This window comes from Stenella coeruleoalba (assembly GCF_951394435.1).
Source record: "Stenella coeruleoalba genome assembly, chromosome: 8".
Taxonomy (NCBI): domain Eukaryota; kingdom Metazoa; phylum Chordata; class Mammalia; order Artiodactyla; family Delphinidae; genus Stenella; species Stenella coeruleoalba.
The window spans coordinates 69765605-69784044 of NC_137154.1; the positions used below are offsets into that span (position 1 = coordinate 69765605).

The 18440-nt window shown below is 50.5% G+C and overlaps 1 protein-coding gene across 2 annotated transcripts; it reads right to left on the reverse strand.

The window, feature by feature from the left end:
• Nucleotides 1–2653: 2653 nt before the first annotated feature.
• On the reverse strand, nt 2654–14480 carry GPR83 (G protein-coupled receptor 83). 2 transcript variants are annotated; one of them, XM_079930235.1, is made up of 4 exons: nt 14077–14480; nt 9302–9427; nt 6832–6965; nt 2654–3334 (listed from the first exon to the last, which is right to left on the reverse strand). In XM_079930235.1, the coding sequence occupies exons 1-4, from the start codon at nt 14440–14442 to the stop codon at nt 2710–2712; spliced, it is 1251 nt and encodes a 416-aa protein (XP_079786361.1). In that variant the 5' UTR covers nt 14443–14480; the 3' UTR covers nt 2654–2709. The 2 variants fall into 2 exon arrangements, with proteins under 2 accessions (XP_079786361.1, XP_079786362.1); XM_079930236.1 differs by lacking the exon at nt 9302–9427.
• Nucleotides 14481–18440: the final 3960 nt, after the last annotated feature.

Here is an 18440-nt window from a genome sequence, read left to right on the forward strand (position 1 = left end):
AGCATGCGGATGCCTGGTCTAAGAGTCAGTTACAAGATAGCTTTGCTAACGTGACAAGAAAAGGGGCTTCCTGTTGAGGGCGGTTTCCTGCAAAGAGCCGCTTATAGAGGCTCCTACCCAGCTTAGCTGGTCGGACAAGGGGAGCCCAGGTCCAGGGGGGCAGAAACCCTGTGAACAGGCACGTGGTACCCACTGCACCCTGCGCGTGGGAGCGGCAGCTTCGCCTCCTCCGGAATCACCAAGGAACAGCTGGAGTCCCGGCTTAAATCACTCAGCACAGATTCATTTCACAGATTTCACAAAAGAGGGGCCTCGGCAGCCAGCTTCGTGGAAGAAGGCACTCACCAGAGGTTTTCAACCTGCTCAGTGTTTGGGCTTTTGCGCAGCTGTGAAATGTAGAGGTGAGGGCCGAGGCTCTCCACGCTCTCTTCATCTAATCCTCGTGGATCCCCATTTGAAAGGTCAGCAGCTGTGGCCTAATCACAAATCCGGGAAGCACAGGCCACACACCCACTATGTATTTTATTGAGACGGGAGCAATTTACAGTCAAGTCCTCATGACAGCACAGTGGAAAGATTCCAGTTTTACACACGTCACATTCACAAACACGAATCACTTCTGCTCTGAGGCACACAGGGAACGTGGGGTGGGGGGAGACAGGGAGCTGACAGGAGACCCAGACTTAATGAGCCATCAGTGGGGAGGGTCTTCCACCAGAGAAGAGCCTTCTCTGGGACTTGGCAGAATTTCTAGATGCCCTCAGAGAGGAAGGAACAAAGTGAAGCCTTCCCCGTGATTTCAGAGCAGGACAAATTTTCTGTAACCCTGTCGCCTGTTCTCTTTCTGGTAAGAATTTCCATGGCAGCATTAAGAGACAATACACACAGGCCTGGGAGCCACTTGGTCTGAAAAAAAATCCACCTGGGAATCCCTATGGGCTTAAAAGGCTCTCTGTGTCCCATGAAAGTCACTTTTCTATCCACTGTTCAGAAGATTATTTTTTAAACTTTACGTCTTGAAAATTTTCAAACATCCTCGTAAACAGAGAGAATAGGACAATGAACCCCCATGGTTCCTTACAGAGAAGCAGATGATATGACCAAGTTCAGGTTCAATTAACAGCCAAGACATCTAAGTGAACCTTAGACAAACCCCTTCTCCCTGAGCCTCAGTTTCCCTCTTAGCTCCATGACCATGCTTTGCTTTCAGGATCTCTCTGGTGCTAGAAAGAAACCTCAAACCAGTGTGAGAGCGGCAGTTGTTTAGGGCTGGTGAAGGAAGCTCTCTCCTGCCTGATGCGTCTCTCTGCTGGATGACACAGTGAGTCACTCAGGGCCAGATGGAAGGTGATGAAAACACTCATAGTCTCTGGAATGAGATTTCTCTGGCAAGTTGAGTCACTAAGGACCATCACGATGCCATAGGGTTTGATAAGTGACACGTGAGAGAGTGATGTTGACAGTGAGTCGTCTTATGAGAACTGGCGTGAAGAAGCCTTATTATTCAGATGACGAGGAGGAGAAATGGCCTGACCAGACAGCTTGGGAGGATGAGATGTCTAAGCATGGGTATTTCCAGCATGTTGGAAAGCCTGCTCCCTCATCTCCTGCAAAAGCAGGGCAGTATTTCACCACCTCTTGTTCTGTGTGCTTGCAGGAGAGGAGGAATTATGCCTCCTGGATGAGTTTTATTCCCGGTTCATCACAATGGCCACCCTCCGAGGAGAGGTCCTTCAGCCGGGCCCTTGCCACCACTGGCTGCGGGACGAAGGCAGTCTGTCCGCTCTGGGACGGTGTTCCCCTTGGGCTCTTCTCACACCTCATCTTCGAAATCTTCTGGTGGACACTATTCCCGGGAGAGGGGTTCAGGAATTCTCGGCTATGCCCAGTTTCTTGCTTACTTCTAAATGGAGAAGTGTAATTCAGTATGAAATGAAAATCATAGACACACACACACACACACACACGAAAAGAAGCTGCAAAGAAAGCCACAGTATTTTGACAGAACTTATCAGAAGTTGGAGGGAGAAGGGGGTGATTTTTATTTTCTTCTTCGTGCTTCTCTGAATGTTCCAAAGTTTCCATAATAGTGTTTCTTTGTTTTAAGGAAACTCAGTAATTCCTCTTTATATTAAGGAACCCAGTCGCGGTCTTTTCTTGTCACGTGTTGGGCCGCCACAGAACCGGGACTCAGCCAGCTCCAGCGACTTCAGAAAGCGAGGCATACACACCTCCACGCCGGCTCTGGTTCACTGACCTTTCACTGGCCGACGGGCCTCTCTCAAGCACAGCTGTGCATCTGGGTCAGCCACTCCGCACGTCTGACTCCAGGGTCCTTCGTGGGTGCTCAGTGGTGGGAGGGCTGTAAGGCAGCTGCCTGACAGGTGTAGGCAGTTGACCGACTCAGCCCCCATGGGGGCTGAAGCCGTCCTGGGTCCCCTGGCTCAGGGTACCAGCATGTCTCAGACAGGAGTTCACAAACACGTGTCAAGCTGGGTGCTGTCTTTTCGTTTTTCCATCTATCGGGTCGAGGAGCCTGGGCAGCGTTGCCTAGGCACCCAAACGTCCTTGGGCTTCTTCAGGAACTGCTTCCAGCATGTGAAGGGGTGTGAGGACAGGCTGTTTTCCAGGCTTTGTCCTCCCTCAGGCCCTTTCCCAGCCTCATCTGGAGACAGAGCCCTGCCCCCCGCCCCTTCCCGCTCTCCTCCTCTAGGTCACTGCCACGACAGGCTCCACGGACGACAGGTCTGTCTTCCCAGACTGCAGCTGGGAGGACGGCAGGAGGCTGTTGGCTAGTGGAGCGCTGCGGCCGCTGCTTTTCTCTGTCCAGGCCACCCTGAAGGAGGGGACCGGGGAGGGTGGCCGCTCCTCCCGAGGCTTGGGCGACCTCTGGCACACGCGCAGTAATGCCTTCAGCGCGACCCTGAAGTTCTCGTTGAGCCAGCAGTAGATGAAGGGGTTGTAACAGGTGCTGCTCATGGCGATCCAGTGGAAGGCAAAGTAGAGGGCATTACTGGTGTGGATGACCTTGCTGGACAGGAGGAGGACGTAGCAGTTGAGGGGAAACCAGCAGAGGGCAAACAGGACCACCACCAGCATCAGCATCTTGATGGTTTTCTTCTTCTTGCGTCGCAGGGCCAGGTATTGCTCCGTGGTCACATCCCCAATGGTGTTGCACAACCACAGCTTCTTGGCCACACGGGCGTAGGCCACGGAGATGAGGAGGAGGGGGAGAATGTAAAGCAGGATGAACGTGGCCAAGTCCAGGTACTTCCAGAAGAGGTCGGCTGGCTCAGGGAAGTCTGGCAGGCACAGGGAGCGGACAGTGTCCTCACTGGGGGCAGGGGAGAGAGAGACAGAGAGAGAGGGAGAGGGAGAGGGATAGAGAAGGAGGGTGTGAAATCAGCGTGGAAAAGCCCCATCCCAGGAACCACTGGCCTTTCCCTCCACTGGGCTCCTGGTACATCCGTCTGTTACAGCACATGTGATGAGCAGCCTAATTATCTGATTACATTTTCAGCTCTCCCACTAGGCTGGGCGTTCTACGTAGGTAAGAAATACACCTAAATGTCCATCGACAAATGAATGGATAAAGAAGACGTGGTACATATATACAATGGAATATTACTTAGCCATAAAAAATGAAGTAATGGGCTTCCCTGGTGGCGCAGTGGTTGAGAGTCCGCCTGCGGATGCAGGGGACACAGGTTCGTGCCCTGGTACGGGAGGATCCCACATGCCGCGGAGCGGCTGGGCCCGTGAGCCATGGCTGCTGAGCCTGCGCGTCCGGAGCCTGTGCTCCGCAACGGGAGAGGCCACAGCAGTGAGAGGCCCGCATACCGCAAAAAAAAAAAAAAAAAAGAAATAATGCCATTTGCAGCACGGATGGACCTAGAGATGATCATACTAAGTGAAGAAAGCCAGACAGAGAAAGACAAATATCATATGATATTGCTTTACACGTAGAATCTAAAAAAAAAGATACAAACGAACTTATATACAAAATAGAAATAGACCCGCAGACATAGAAAACGAACTTATGGTTACCAAAGGGGAAAGGTTGGGGGGGAGGGATAAACTGGGAGTTTGGGATTAATATATACACACTACAATATATAAAATAGATAATCAACAGGAATCTGAAAAAGAATTTATATATATATATACACACACACACATTCATATATATATATATATATATATATAACTGAATCACTTTGCTGTACACCTGAAACTAACACAACATTGTAAATCAACTGTACTTCAATTTTTAAAAAAGAGAAATACACCTAGATCACTCTGTGTCCTCTTTACTTTGTATTATTCCTAGCCCAGAATTGACACCCAATAAATATTTGTTCAATGAATGAATGCAACACTGGTGTTCCTAGTCTTAGAATTAACTCATCCTGGGAGCATGATGGATTCAGGAAATCTTGGAATTTCCCATTGTACTACCTACTCCCATTCCAGAGGGGATCCAAGGAATGGGGCAAAGAAATGCATCTTGAGAATGTGAGTGGCAATGCCTGAACTCATACACCTTCAGCCACTCAGACAAAAAGTACTTATTTTCTATGGAATGTACCCAGTCCTCTTGAAATTTTTTAGGGACATCTGTGTATGTTGGAAAACCCAGAGCTGGTGGGTTAAGAATATGCAGATTATCATTTGCTGAATGAGGTGGCAGGGAGCTCCCTCAGCAGCTTCCTTCCACTTTGGGGAAGCGAAAACCCAGGGGCTGTTTTGATTGAAGGCGCAGTTTCAATACACTCACACAAAGGAAGTCACAAGACTATTTCTTACATCCCAGCATGGGGGCACTATGAGCCAGGAGAAGGGCAGTCCTCCCTCCCAGGTCACAGGTGAGCAGAAGAGAGAGACCAGGGTGGCAAACACCTGTTACTTATAAGGTGGTTGGGGCAGAGGTCACTAATTTTTCACACGTGGTCATTTTAAAAGATGCCCCGATGGGCTTCCCTGGTGGTGCAGTGGTTGAGAATCCGCCTGCCAATGCAGGGGACACAGGTTCGAGCCCTGGTCTGGGAAGATCCCACATGCCGCGGAGCAACTAAGCCCGAGCGCCACAACTACTGAGCCTGCGCTCTAGAGTCTGCGAGTCACAACTACTGAGCCCGCGTGCCACAACTACTGAAGCCTGCGTGCCTAGAGCCCGTGTTCCACAACAAGAGAAGCCACCTCAATGAGAAGCCCGCGCACCACAACGAAGACCCAATGCAGCCAAATAAATAAATAAATAAAAATAATTAAAAAAAAAAAAAGATGCCCCGGGAAAAGCAAGGCGGGGACTTGTGGCAGGAATCCTAAGCTCCGGTCTTTATCTAAATGTCCAGACTCTGGGTGCGAGCAGGGTTTTCGTACTGTAACATCTCTGAGCAGCAACTCAAAATTGCTACTTTTTTTTCCATCATACCGTGTAGCTTGTTGATGTTGTTATAGGTGCAGCTGGCCATCACTAGTGAAAGAAAGAAAACTCTCTTCGCTTTTGTTAGCAGAAAAAAGAAATAGCCTTCCATATATGAAGGCAGTTGGGGAGTCTGAGTGCTGGGAAGGGGTGGGTATGTGATTCATTCGATAGCCTAGAATTCGGGGACAGAGACTTTATAAATTAGTTGAAATTGGCCTTCAGACCTTGTTCTCTGGATCCCGCTATGTCACAGGAGTGTACGTAAACGTATGTCTCAGGTGAGGCAGCACATGGTAAGACCTGCCGGCAGTGCACCCCCTAGATCCCCTTTACTGGTCTGGAGCACCAGGCCCCCCAGCTCCGGCCCACCCGACAAGACACAGCTGTCAGCCGTGATCTTCTAGGGACCTAGGACTACCCGAAGGCCACTGGAGATACTTTCCACAGATCCATTACGAGCCAGAAGTGGCCACGTATCTCCATTTCCCCCAGGAAGGCCTGGAATACAAAAGCCCAGCCCCCTTGGCTCAAAGCAGGCAAACTCTGTGTTAGCAGTCTGCTCCAGAGCTCCCCCTGCAAACCACACCCTCCCTTGGTCTCTCCCCACTTGCTGTCCAGCTTCTCCACTGCCTTACCCATTACCCCGGGAGCACTTTCTTAAAATTGCCAGGCACATGTACCTTCCTTTATCTCAGGATCTGTTTCTATGGAACTTCAGCTGAAACAACAATGAAGTGATGAAGATCACTCTAAGCTCATTCATTCATTCAGTAACTACGTACAGAGAGCTCGTGATGTGAGACAGTAATATAGACGCTAGGGACACCAAGATGGCAAAATCAGAAATGGCGCCAGCTCCCCCCAACCTCCCAGTCTAACAGGGGAGATCACCTTTAACTGACTGGTAGCACGCACGAGTGTTTAAGTTTCAAGACACTGAGTGCTTTCCATTCTGTGAGAGCACAGGACAAAGCATGTGATAGAAGGGAGGTAGTGGGGAGGGGGGTAGAGCATCCTGCCTGAGACACTTAGAGATATACATGTTTGTAGGTTGTGGGAGAGAATTTAAACCTCACCGTTTTAAACAGGGCCTGGGTGATTCTGAATCTCAGTCTGGGTTAGTACCTGTCCTCAGTGGCAGAAGCTGATTGCTATCGCCTTGACCTTACAGACAAAGGGACAGAGACTAAAGAGGAAGCTAAAAGTGTTGCGAGGAAAAGATGAGAAAAAGCAGAAAAAGTGCAGAGGATACGCATGGGCCTGGAAGCAACAGGATGGGAAGGAGACAGAGAGAACAGCTCAGCGCAGCAGGTACTGGTAACTCTGAGATTCAGAGGGGGCTCAGATTTCCCTCTGTCAAGGTTCTCTGGATCCCCGGGCTGCTCCCCACTAGTTCGTCTCACCTGTACTTGAAGGTAAATAATTTCTGGCAGATAGCGTGTGGAAGTGAAAAGAACGTCGCCATGGTCCAGATGACTGCGATGTAGATGACACCTTTTGTGATTGAGATCCGGGGTTTTAACGGATGCATGATGACCTGGAAGACAAGCAAACTGGGCATCACTGGCTGAAGACAGTTTGAAGCAACTAAGAAATACAGACGATGCAGCTCACTTGTCACAATGAGGCAGGTAGGTCCTACTTAGAGTCAAGCACCCCTTAACTCATTATCGAGCCCCTGAGCTGCACCACCACACCGTCCAGCCCACAGGGGTACAGCGAGTGTGTCATCTGGACTCAGAGACTCCAGGCAGTTCAAATGCCCCTTGCAGGACTTCCCTGGTGGTGCAGTGGTTAAGAATCCACCTGCCAATGCAGGGGATGTGGGTTTGAGCCCTGGTCTGGGAAGATCCCACGTGCCGCGGAGCAACGAAGCCCGTGCGCCACAACTACTGAGCCTGCACTCTAGAGCCTGCGAGCCACAACTACTGAGCCCACGTGCTGCAACTACTGAAGTCCGCGTAACTAGAGCCCATGTACCGCAACGAAGAGAAGCCCCTGCTCACCGCAACTAGAGAAAGGCCACGCACAGCAAGGAAGACCCAACGCAGCCAAAAATAAATTAATTAATTAATTTTTTAAAAATGCCTCTTGCAGGTCATGCATGGCAGAAGCTGGGTGCAGTGAGAGGATGGGGGAGCGGTGAAGGGGGAGGTCTGTTCCCATGACACCCACAGCGAGGCTGGCACAGGAGCAGCCGTGGCACCTCAGGATCTCATCTCATCTGCCCATGATTCCAGATCCTTTAAGTTACAAAGGGCTCCGAGGGGTCTGAAGGCGACACAGGTCAGGAGGAGACTCTCACCACTTATCATGGGAAGCTGCATTGCCCTTTATTTGGGGGTTCACCACATTGTCTCTGAAAGCCATTTCTAAAATTGCAGTGGGGCAATTTCAGGTTTCCCAAGCCCCAGATTAAACCATTGTTAGAGGCTTTGGGCTGAAAAGCATCTTGGAATTGATTGCTACTGTATGCCGATCAATTCTCCTAAAAGGTTTAAATAAAGACTTGGGAGTTTAACAGCATCCTCATTTTAAGATTAGAATCATTATTCCTCTTTTTTTAAATTGAAGTATAGTTGACGTATAATGTATAAATTTCAGGTGTACAATATAGTGATTCACAATTTTAAAGGTTATACTCCATTTATAGTTATAAAATATTGGCTATATTCCCCATGTTGGACAACATATCCTTGTAGCTTATTTTATAATAAGCTATAGTTTGTACCTCTTAATCTCCTACCCCTATATTGTCCCTCCCCCATTCCCTCCCCACTAGTAACCACTGGTTTGTTCCCTGTATCTGCGGGTCTCCTTCTTTTTTGTGATATTCACTAGTCTGCTGTATTTTTTTAGATTCCACATATAAGTGGTAGCACACAGTATTTGTCTTTCTCCGGCTGATTTATTTCACTTAGTATAATGCCTTCCAAATCCATCCATGGCAAAATTTCATTCTTTTTTATGGCTGAGTAGTATTCCATTATACATATATACATCTTCTTTATCTATTCATCTGTTGATGAACACTTTTAGCTTGCAAGATTAGAATCATTATTTCTTGAAAAAGTCATTTGGGGATAGGTGAGTCGGGTCAGAAAGAGAGGTCATAAAGAGCTACCATTGTCTCAGGATGCCATCCCAGGACACACTGGACATTCTGCTGTGTCCTCCCAAAGTCTTCTCCCAATTTTTTAAGGTTTTATGGGAGGAATGGACTAGGCTTTAGAAGCTGCCCAGCACATCTCCATTCTGGACTTTGCCATCCTTGCCCCTCACATGCCATTGTGGTTCACGTTGATAAAGGGAGTAGAAGCCTCAGTCAGAGGCCATGGGCGCCCTCAGGTCCTTTCCAGCTCCCCTCACCATATCGACCCATGTGAATCCGATGGAGCAGGACAGTGAGCTGGGACTCCCTACCCCACACGACACCTGCGCCTGCCACCTGCCCGTCCCCCTCCAGCCTGTTTATCTCTTCAACAACCTGGGTCCAGAAATATCCATCTCATATCCCAGCCAGGAGCCTTGCCTCGGACCTGCATTTGCCACTCTCTTTTCATCTGTGATTTTCCAGATCTGCTTTTCAATCCCCCCAAAACAAACCCGTTCATTTCTGACACACAAAATGCCAGCAGCGAGTCTTCACTGGAGCAACAAACGTGGAATAATGTTTTGCAGCCCGTAGCACAAAGGGAGCTATATGCCTATTTTAGCCCCACTTTAGGGGCTATATGCCTAATTTAATGCTCATAGCGGTCAATAAGAAGACAAATATGCTCACTGAAACATGGGCTAAAACACTGCCTTTAGCCCCCTGGAGAGCAAAGCCGGAGAGGGAAGGACAGGGCATCGGGGGGCGGGTGCCCTCACCTGGTGGCGGTCCACGGCGATGGCTGTCAGCGTCAGGGCTGAGACGTGCAGGGAACAGTACTGGGCGAAGCGGCTGACGTGGCACATGCCTTTCCCGAACACCCACGTGCTGTTCACAAAGCGGACCTGGAGACGAGCCCACAAAAGTCAGGAGACAGACAGGCCTTGCCACTGACCCTCACTCCCTGTGGTCTCTGAGGAGCATCCCACAGGAGCCTTCTCCCCCTCCTCCTTCTTCCTCTGCGCTGCTGGACTGTGGGTCACGCGTGCTTATCTCCAGCATGACTCATTCTCTATCATTCAGTTCAACAAACCCTGACCCTGCTGTTATGGCTGGGCCCTGTTCAGTGCCAGGACAGCGTGGGAAGGACATGGGCTCTGGAGTTAGATTTCCCACCTCTAATCTTTTCTGGCTGTGTGACCTTTGGCAAGGTAGGTAACCTCTCTGAACCTCAGTTTACTCATTTACAAAAAAAAAAAAAGGCTTAAAAATCTCTACCTTGTATCTTATTGTAGGGATCAACTTAAAAAAAAAATGGCTACAGGGACTTCCCTGGTGGCGCAGTGGTCAAGAATCCGCCTGCCAATGCAGGGGACATGGGTTTGAGCCCTGGTCCCGGAAGATCCCACATGCCGCGGAGCAACTAAGCCTGTGTGCCACAACTACTGAGCCTGCACTCTAGAGCCGGTGCTGTGCAACAGAGAAGCCACTGCATTGAGAAGCCTGCGCACAGCAACAAAGAGTAGCCCCCGCTCACCGCCAACTAGAGAAAGCCTGCGCGCAGCAACGAAGACTCAACGCAGCCAAAAGACAACAAAACAAAACAAAACAAAAACTACTTAATAAAAAATAAGTAAATTAAAAATTAAAAAATGAAATAACTTTAAAAAGGCTACAAAGTGTGGAACGCGTCTGGGAGATTGCTAGAAAGATATGATTAGAAATAGCTTTTTTATGGTAATAGTAAAATTCATTTTAGGCTCATATGAGTTCAGACTCATGGAGGAGACACATCTGAAGAGTCACAACACAGCATGTGGGCTGTGCTCTGGAACCCTAGCTAAGCAGGCCTGCAACACGTCATCTGGAAAGGAGTCCCAGGCGCCTGCAGAGCTGGGAGCAGGGACCAGGGTCTGGGCAGGGAGAGAAGACAAGCTCCCAGGGCATGTGGGGTCCAGGGAGCAGACTTAGGCCTCGCCCCACATCCTCCATGGCTATTTGCTCACTCACTCAGCTCCTGAGCTCCCGTGAGTAATGCCCCACGCCCAAGAGAGATCAGGCCTTGATTCTGATCAAGAAGCTTCCAATGTGGGCAGAGGAGGACTCGGGTATCTCAGATGCAAGACAGAAAGTAGTCAGTGCCCTACAGAAGGCCCAGACAAAGGGCCACCAGGTGGGGTGGGAGTGCGCTGAGGCAGAGAGAACGAGAGAAGACACCGAAAGAAATAGAGCAGGTCAGCTCGAGAGGAAGACTATTGCGTAGTGATTTACAGCAGAGTATTTGCTAGTGATAGCTGCCACCTTGGGCAAGGCACTTAGGCCCAATGAGCCTCATTTTCCTCATCTGTAAAATGGGGCTAACCCTTGTTCACATGATTGTTATGACACTCAAACACATGTAAGGCAGATAACACAGGTAAAGCAGGTACGACAGTGCCTAGTACATAGCAAGTACCTAACATTATTAACTGCATTATTATAACATACTAGACATTTGAGATGAACGTTAAAGAATAGGTAGGATTTGCCCATGGGGAGATAAGAACAAAGGGCTTGGCACTAGGTCAGAAATCCCAGGACCTGTTTGGGGAACAAGGGTTGGGACTGTTTGGCTGGAATGTGTGGATGAGAGTCACGAGGGACAAGTCTGGTCTGATCATGACCCTGGGACAGCAGACCGTGGACACTACTCTCTCTGGAATAGGCAGGGCGGAGCGGCCCAGAAACATGACAGAACAGGAAATCCTTAGCTACTCCTACTTCTCGCCTCCCACAATCAATGAATCACCAAAGCCGACCAGTGCTACCTCGAAGGGTTTCCAAATCCATCCCCTCTCTTCTTCAGTCCCAAGGCCGTGGCCCGAGTGGAATCCCCCATCATCTCTCACCTGGACCATGATAGCCTCCAGACGGCTTTCCTTGTCCTCTAGTCTGTCCCCCTGTAATTCAGCCTTCACGCTGCTGACAGCATTTTCTTAATCAAAAATCAGACGCCTGCTTAGAATCATCATGGCCTTCAAGAGACAGCCAGATGCCTTACGAGAGCCCAGCCCCGCTCGCAGCCCTGCCCCAGCCTTCCCTTCCGGCCACCTCTGCTTCCCCCTGCCCTGCTGCCTCCTCCGCTGGCCTTCTTGCCTCCGCTGCTCCAGCTACAGTGAACCGTTCAGCGTTCCCTCAACACACCGTGAACCTGGACACCCCTGCCTTTGTTCGCCCGGATCCCTCTGTCTGCAATGAACGTTCATCTAGGCCTGGGAAATGCCTACTTATCCTGGCCCCTTCGAAATGCCACGTGCCCTGAAAAGTCTCCTTTGACCCTCTTGTGGGACTCTTGCAGGTCAAAGTAAATGATCACCTTCTCCAGGCTCCACCACATTCTGTGTACGGCTCTGCCGTGGGAGTTGTGAATAACTGTTTGCTTTTCTCTCAATGACCAGACCTGGACTTCATGCCGACGTAGAGTGTAAAGTGGACAGAAAGGGAGACCAGGGAGGAAGGATATCGTCACCAACCAGCCCAAGGGCAGGACATGTTACCCCTTCAAGGAGCCTGGCTGAGGGCTTAGAAGACCCGCCCCTGGTTGCAAGAGCCTTGGAAGCTCTGACAGGAATTTGGATTGGGGTGCTTGCACGGGTCAGGTTGAAGGCCAAGCTGCTTTGGATCAACCGGGAGCGGGGGCTGGGTTCTCAGGACGCTGACATCTCCTCTCTTGCAGGACATCCTCCGGGTAGGGGCTGTCAGCTCTCAGCCGCAGCCTGGCCTCCCTCCCCACCTGCCCTGTGTCTGCCGCAGATCCAGCCATGCATCCTGTTCTGGGCAGCAGCATAGGGCCATGCCCTGGGCCTTCCCAGTTCCCATCCTGGGTGGCCCAGTCCAACCCCAGCACTGCAGATTGTCAAGTCAGAAGCCAAGGGGGATCCAGGAGGAGACAGAGATGCATTGTCCTGTACTTTAAGGCAGCAGGGGGAGAGCGTGTGTGTATGGGGGGGGGGGCGGGGGGGTATCTGGAAGTCCCTTCGTCCTTGGCTAGTCAGAACATCCTGAGTGACCAGGAATCTGTTAAATGTAGGCAAGAAGGAGAGCAGGAGAAGTCCATGGTTTGGATTAGTGGTCCAAGGGTGCCCTGCCTGCTAGGTCCCAGGTGAGTGGCTTAGTGGACAGACCTCTGGCTGCACTTGAGACAGGGGAAGTAATTCTCATCCTGGTTCTGCCAATTACTAGCCAAATGACCTTGGACAAGGCATTGAACCTCTCTGTGCCCTAGTTTCCTTATCTGCAAAATGTGAGTGAAGTTCTCATAAGTGAGGACGAGAGAAAATGTAGTTTTTAAACATAAGGGTTGGAAGGACATTCATGGGTGGATAGGCTTGTGGGAGTTCACCCTCTTCTTTTTGCTTGTCTGTTATTTCTGGCCAAGTGTGTGGTGTGTGTGTGTAAGAAAGAGAAAGAGAGAGAGAGAAAGAGATCTGAACAGATATGGTTTGGTAATAACTCAAGTATCAAAAAGACTATTCCAGAAATTGGAAAAATGTAACTCATGCTGCAGAAATACAAGGTGTAACTGTCACGATGATTACTTGGTCATAGCCCTCCCAGTCTCAAGCATCCATGAGTATCACAGTCCCAAGTCACGGAGGGAGAGAAGTGACACCCCTAAGGCCCAGCAGTCAGGGCTCGGTGGAGGTCATGGGAGCGAGAAGGGGGGCTCACCCACCACCCCTGTGCGAATGCCCCCAGCTCTGGGGCCCAAGCCCACCTAACCCTCATCTCTTCCACAACACAGTCTTCACACACAGACTTTGCCGTCAAACCACAGAAAGCAAATGCAATTTAAATAAGTGGTTTAGGAAAATTCACTCATGGTTCCATTAACAACTAGCAACGGTTTGATATTTCAGCTTGGTGCAAAGCAGCATCCCATGCTGGGGCATTTAATGGGCTGTACTCCGGCTGGGAGGCGGGGTGGTGGGGGGTAATTGACCTAACAATCTATGCTGGAATTTCAAGGGGCTTTGATTTACTGCACCATCGTCAAGCAGATTCATGCTCAGTGACACTGAACAGGAAACTGTCATTTGTTCACAGCTGGCTGCAGACACTCGATTCATTGACCCCAATGCCATGAGCTGCAGAAGCGCTGGATTAGAAGATGATGAGAGACAGAGACAGAGAAAGACAGAGTCGCAGAGAGGAAAAAAAAGATGAAGACACCGAGAGAGAGAAGAGAGACAGACCCCCGAGAGACAGACAGGCAGAAAGACAAACAAAGAATGACAGATACAGACACACTAAGAGACAGACCAACAGAGGAGAGTGTTGAGAGATGAGAAATGAGAGATGAGAGGGCAAGAGAGAGGAGACTAAGAAAGATGAAGACAGGAAGACAGGCAGAAGAGGGGGACCGGCAGGGAAATGAGGAGAGAAATCGGGTGGAGAGAGGGAGAGGGACGCAGAGAGAGATAGAAACGGAAATAAGAGAGACATCGAGACAGCAAGAGAGAGGAGGACAGAGAGAGGAGAGAGCGGAGCGCCAGCCCAGCCCTCGCGGTCTCACCAAAGTGAAGGGGGTGTTGAGGAGCGTGATCATTATGTCGGCGACGGCCAGGTTGACGATGAAGAGGCTGGTGGCCGAGTGCATCCGCTGGTTCTTGAAGATGACATGACAGACCAGGACGTTGCCAAAGAGAGAGAAGATGATGATGAAGGAGTAAGCCGTGATGAGCAGGGCTTTCACCGTGGGGTTCTGGGACTCGGCTCCGTAGCGCCTCCGGCCCACGAAGTTCTGCCAGTCGGAGAAGGTATAGTTGTTCCAGGAGAAGAAGTGCGAGGCGTTGGGCCCCACCAGGGCCGCCTCCGGGCTCTGCTCGTCCGCGGCTCGCGCCACTGCGAGGAGGAAGAGCAGCACGCACCGAGAGATCATCTTTGCAGGAGCCTCCGCGCCCGGGACGGGACGGCGCGGGCGGGACGTCCCGCCAGGCCGCGCACGTGCGCTCGGGCGCGGGGAGAGGAGCGCGCGGGGCTGTGTGCGCAGGAACTCCCGGCCTCGCAGCGCCCGGCCGGCGCCCACTCCCCGCCGGCCTCTCGCCCGCAATCGGCGCGCTCCGGGCCGCCGGCCGCACTTTTGTGTCTCCGCTGCGCCACCCGGCTGCGGGCGTGCGAGTGCCTCTGCCTATCGGGCGGCGCGGCGTCTCTCCGGGCGACCGTGACGCGCTCCGGCTCGGCGGGCTTCCCCACCCCCGGCCCCAGCCCCCTCTCGCTCTAGAAATAAAACTCCAACCAGGCGTCAAGGCTGTTTCCCTAAAAACACTCATCCGCCTGCTTTCTGCTTAAGCCTCGCCATCGGAAAGGGAGCCGGCGGAAGGCGCCCCGGGGCGGTTGGGGTTTCGGGGGGCGCGCGGCAGGGACTGGGGCCGCCCCGCTCCAGGCAACCCCTTGTTCCGCGCGGGGAGACTCTGGTCCAGTCTGAGCGTCAGGCTTGGCAGGTTTCAGGTTGAGGTGGGTCACTGGGGCCTGGCAGCTCTGGCACAAGGTGAACAAGGCAATCGATGTAGGCTTTCTCCAAGCGCTTTCAGTGATCAGACTTCAGATGTCCTGGGAGGCTGGCCAGGTTTTGTTTCCTTCCCTTCACTAAGACTCAATATGTGTGTGTTGCGGGGGGTGGGGTGGGGGCTTAGTGTTTCAAGGAAACACTTCAAAGCAGTTCTCCTGACGTGATCCAGGAATCAAAGGAGATCAGTAGCTCTGTGCCCACTTCCTGGGTACCTGAGTTTTCTGCCCTGGGAGTTTTTCAAGCTGTATCTGTAAGGGATGATACCCATGTTGTTTTCTGTTCCCCACCTGCTCCTCCAGGAAATCTTGATATCTTGCTGACCTGTTCTTTCACTCCCCACTGTGATGTCTCTCCCAGTCACCCCTGGCCTGCCATCCGTCTCACCAGATCCCATGGAATCAGAGTCAAATTCAAGTTTTATCACATCCTCGCTGTGAAATCCTGAGCAAGTTATTTAACTTTTCTGGCCCTGGTGGAAAGTTTTCCTTTTTCCTGTAAGTGAGGTTTTCAGAGACCTGGGTAGGGATCTCCCACCACTTTACTCTCAGGTGCTATATACAGTAACTGGTCGACTGCTTATAACTGCCCCCTCACCCGTCCTATTGGCAAACCCCATGTAGACTCTTTCTTGTCATCACACCCTGCTGAGCAGTGCCCTTAGGCTGGGACTCCATCAAATGACTCAAGCCCAGGTACCTTCTGAGGTACTTGGTTCAGGAGAAATCCTGCACCTTTGTCCCACCTAAACCCTGGAGAACAGACCCCTCCCACCAAAGTCCTCTTTTCTCACTGGGCCTTGAGGGGAAGCCTAGCCACCTTTCACTTTGGAAATTTTCCAGGAAAGTTAGACATCAGCTTCTATACCCCGTTGAGCTCCAGGGACACAGGTCAATAAGCAATTAGAAAATGGTTTGATAAGTGTCACCATACTAAAGTACCAGGTGCACTTATCTAGGTGAGAGGGAATCAGGGAAGTCTTCAGAGAAAGTGACACTTCAGCTCAGTCCTAAGGGACCAGCAAGAGATATTAGGTCCCAGAGGAGGAGGCAGAGGGAAGAAGATGGCAAATTCCATAAGGAGGGAATCATGGCACATGCAAAGTTACCGAGATGAATGTGAGTACAGCTCATTCGACAACTACAGGAGTGGAAAGAGCTAGAGCGTGTTACGCAAAGAGCTGTCAACTGAAGAAAAACGTACACCCTAGAAGTTGCCAGTTATGTTTTATTCAGGGACCACACTGAAGATTGTAGCCCAGGAGACAGCCTCTCAGATCGCTCTGAGGAACTGTTCCAGAGAGGTAAGGGAGGATCCACAATATAGAGAAGTTTTTGTTAAAATAAAAACAAACAAACACCAAAAGATGACTGCTAATAAAAAAAACCACACATCTCAAGTTAATGAATTTAGTGTTTTTCTATGTATGGGAAGATGCAAGAGTCTGGGCTCATTGAAATCATTCCTTTGACATACATCTTAACTATCTAGGGCCAGTGTCCTGTTTTTCTCCATCCTGAATTCTCCTCAGGGTGCACTGCAGTGGCAGATGGCTTGATGGCGGGCAACAGTCTTTGTTTGTGGAAATGGCAGGCAACACATGTTTTTTTGTTCAAAGAGTTGAGTGGAGAGAGAGGGCTGGGGAGGTAGACAGGGACCCAAACAAGAAGTGTCTCATCCGTTTTGAAATCCTCATCAAGATTTGAATGATTTCCAGAGAGCAACAGGAATTCACAGAAGGCCTATAAGTAGAGACTGAGAAGATCAGCTCTGCATTTTAGAAAGAACAGTCTAGCAACGGGAGAATAGAGGTGCTGGGGCTTGAGGCAGGAGGTTTGAAGGCTGTTCAAGTGATCCAGGAACAGAGGGGAGACTTGGATCCAGGTGTTGACAATGGGAGGAGCAGGGTGACAGAGATTGGAGGGAGGAAGCAGGGATGATTGCCAAGTTCTCCGTGTGTTCGAAGTCAAACACTAAAAAACACCCAAGATCCTCCTTGGACCTCAGCCCCTCCCAGAGCTTTTAGCCTACCTTTCTGCATTATCAGAAGTTCAAAGACGTCCACTCTTGTCTCCAGTTCATCACCTTACATTCCTTTGTTAAACAGCTGTGTCTGGGAGGAGAAGGTGATGAGCAGATGTCCTTCGATTCTACTGCTGGACCTGGTGGGTCTCACAGAATCATGTGGTTGGAATAGAGGATTGTGTGACTGATCCTAGGAGAAGGGACAAGGGTGCCAGGCGCATGAAATAATAGATATTTAGCTACAGGAAAGAAACCAAGATACTGCCCGTGAACATGTAACTCAAGACATTGGGTGGACAGGATGCTCCATCAGGGTGACTTGGCAGCATCTCAGGGAAGCAAGTCTGGAATGTGATGGTGATTTAGAAAACGGAACCCTTGTTAGTTGAACTAATCCCAGTGTTGAGAAAGAATGTATGGGCAGAAGAGGGCTACTCAGCAACAAGCACAGAGAAAGAAACCCAGGGTAAGCAGTGTCCTTCCAAGCTCTGTCGTCTAAGTACCCTGCTTGGGGCTCTGGACATCACACTAATCCGGAGCACCTCATGCCTTCACGTTGATTTCCTGCTCACCATGCCCACCTTGTAGGTGTGAGGGCATTTGTGCCAGGGGCTTGAAACTTTCTCTCTGAAAGACAAGGTGACATATTTTAGTTCTCACCTTTCCACAGAAGTAAATCCTGAGCCAAAGTTTCCAGTGCAAGGGATTATTGGGGAAGTGAAAGCAAACATGAGTGGGGAAAGAGGAAAAGTGAGACAAGGAAGGGAAGGTGGCTGACAAAGAACGTACTGTCAGACCAGCTACCACGGTGGGCCACTGAGCTTAATCCTGCTGGGAAAGCCAGTATAAAGCATACACGTCAGCTGTCCAAGCCAGGTGAGGGAGCTGGGCTATCTACATACAACCTCCTGTCAATCACTGGTTGAACGCTGCTCCCAGGGATGTGGCAATTCTCCTTCACTTCCTGCTTGCCAAGTAGGTAGCTGAAGGGGGCTCCAGAGGCCAGAGAAGGCCCTCAGATTGGAGGTGGAAGTTGGACTGGTATGCCCTGAAGGGGTCAGGGGTACTCACAGTATACAAAGGTAGGTATAAATTCTAGAATCTTCTTCTTCTTCTCCAGGCATTTGGCTCTCTGCTCAGCCAGGCCTGGGCCTCCTGAGTTTCCAGCCAAGCACCACCATCCGCGACTTACCCTGAACTCCTGGAACAGCCTAGTGCTTCATGAAAGAACATCTCTCACCCCTCACCCCCTCACATTAAGACTAATTTATTAAGAGAAGTCCTCCCTCAGAGGCTTCCTCAGTTCTGTAGCATTACTACTGCAGTAACTAAAGAGATTTGGGAAG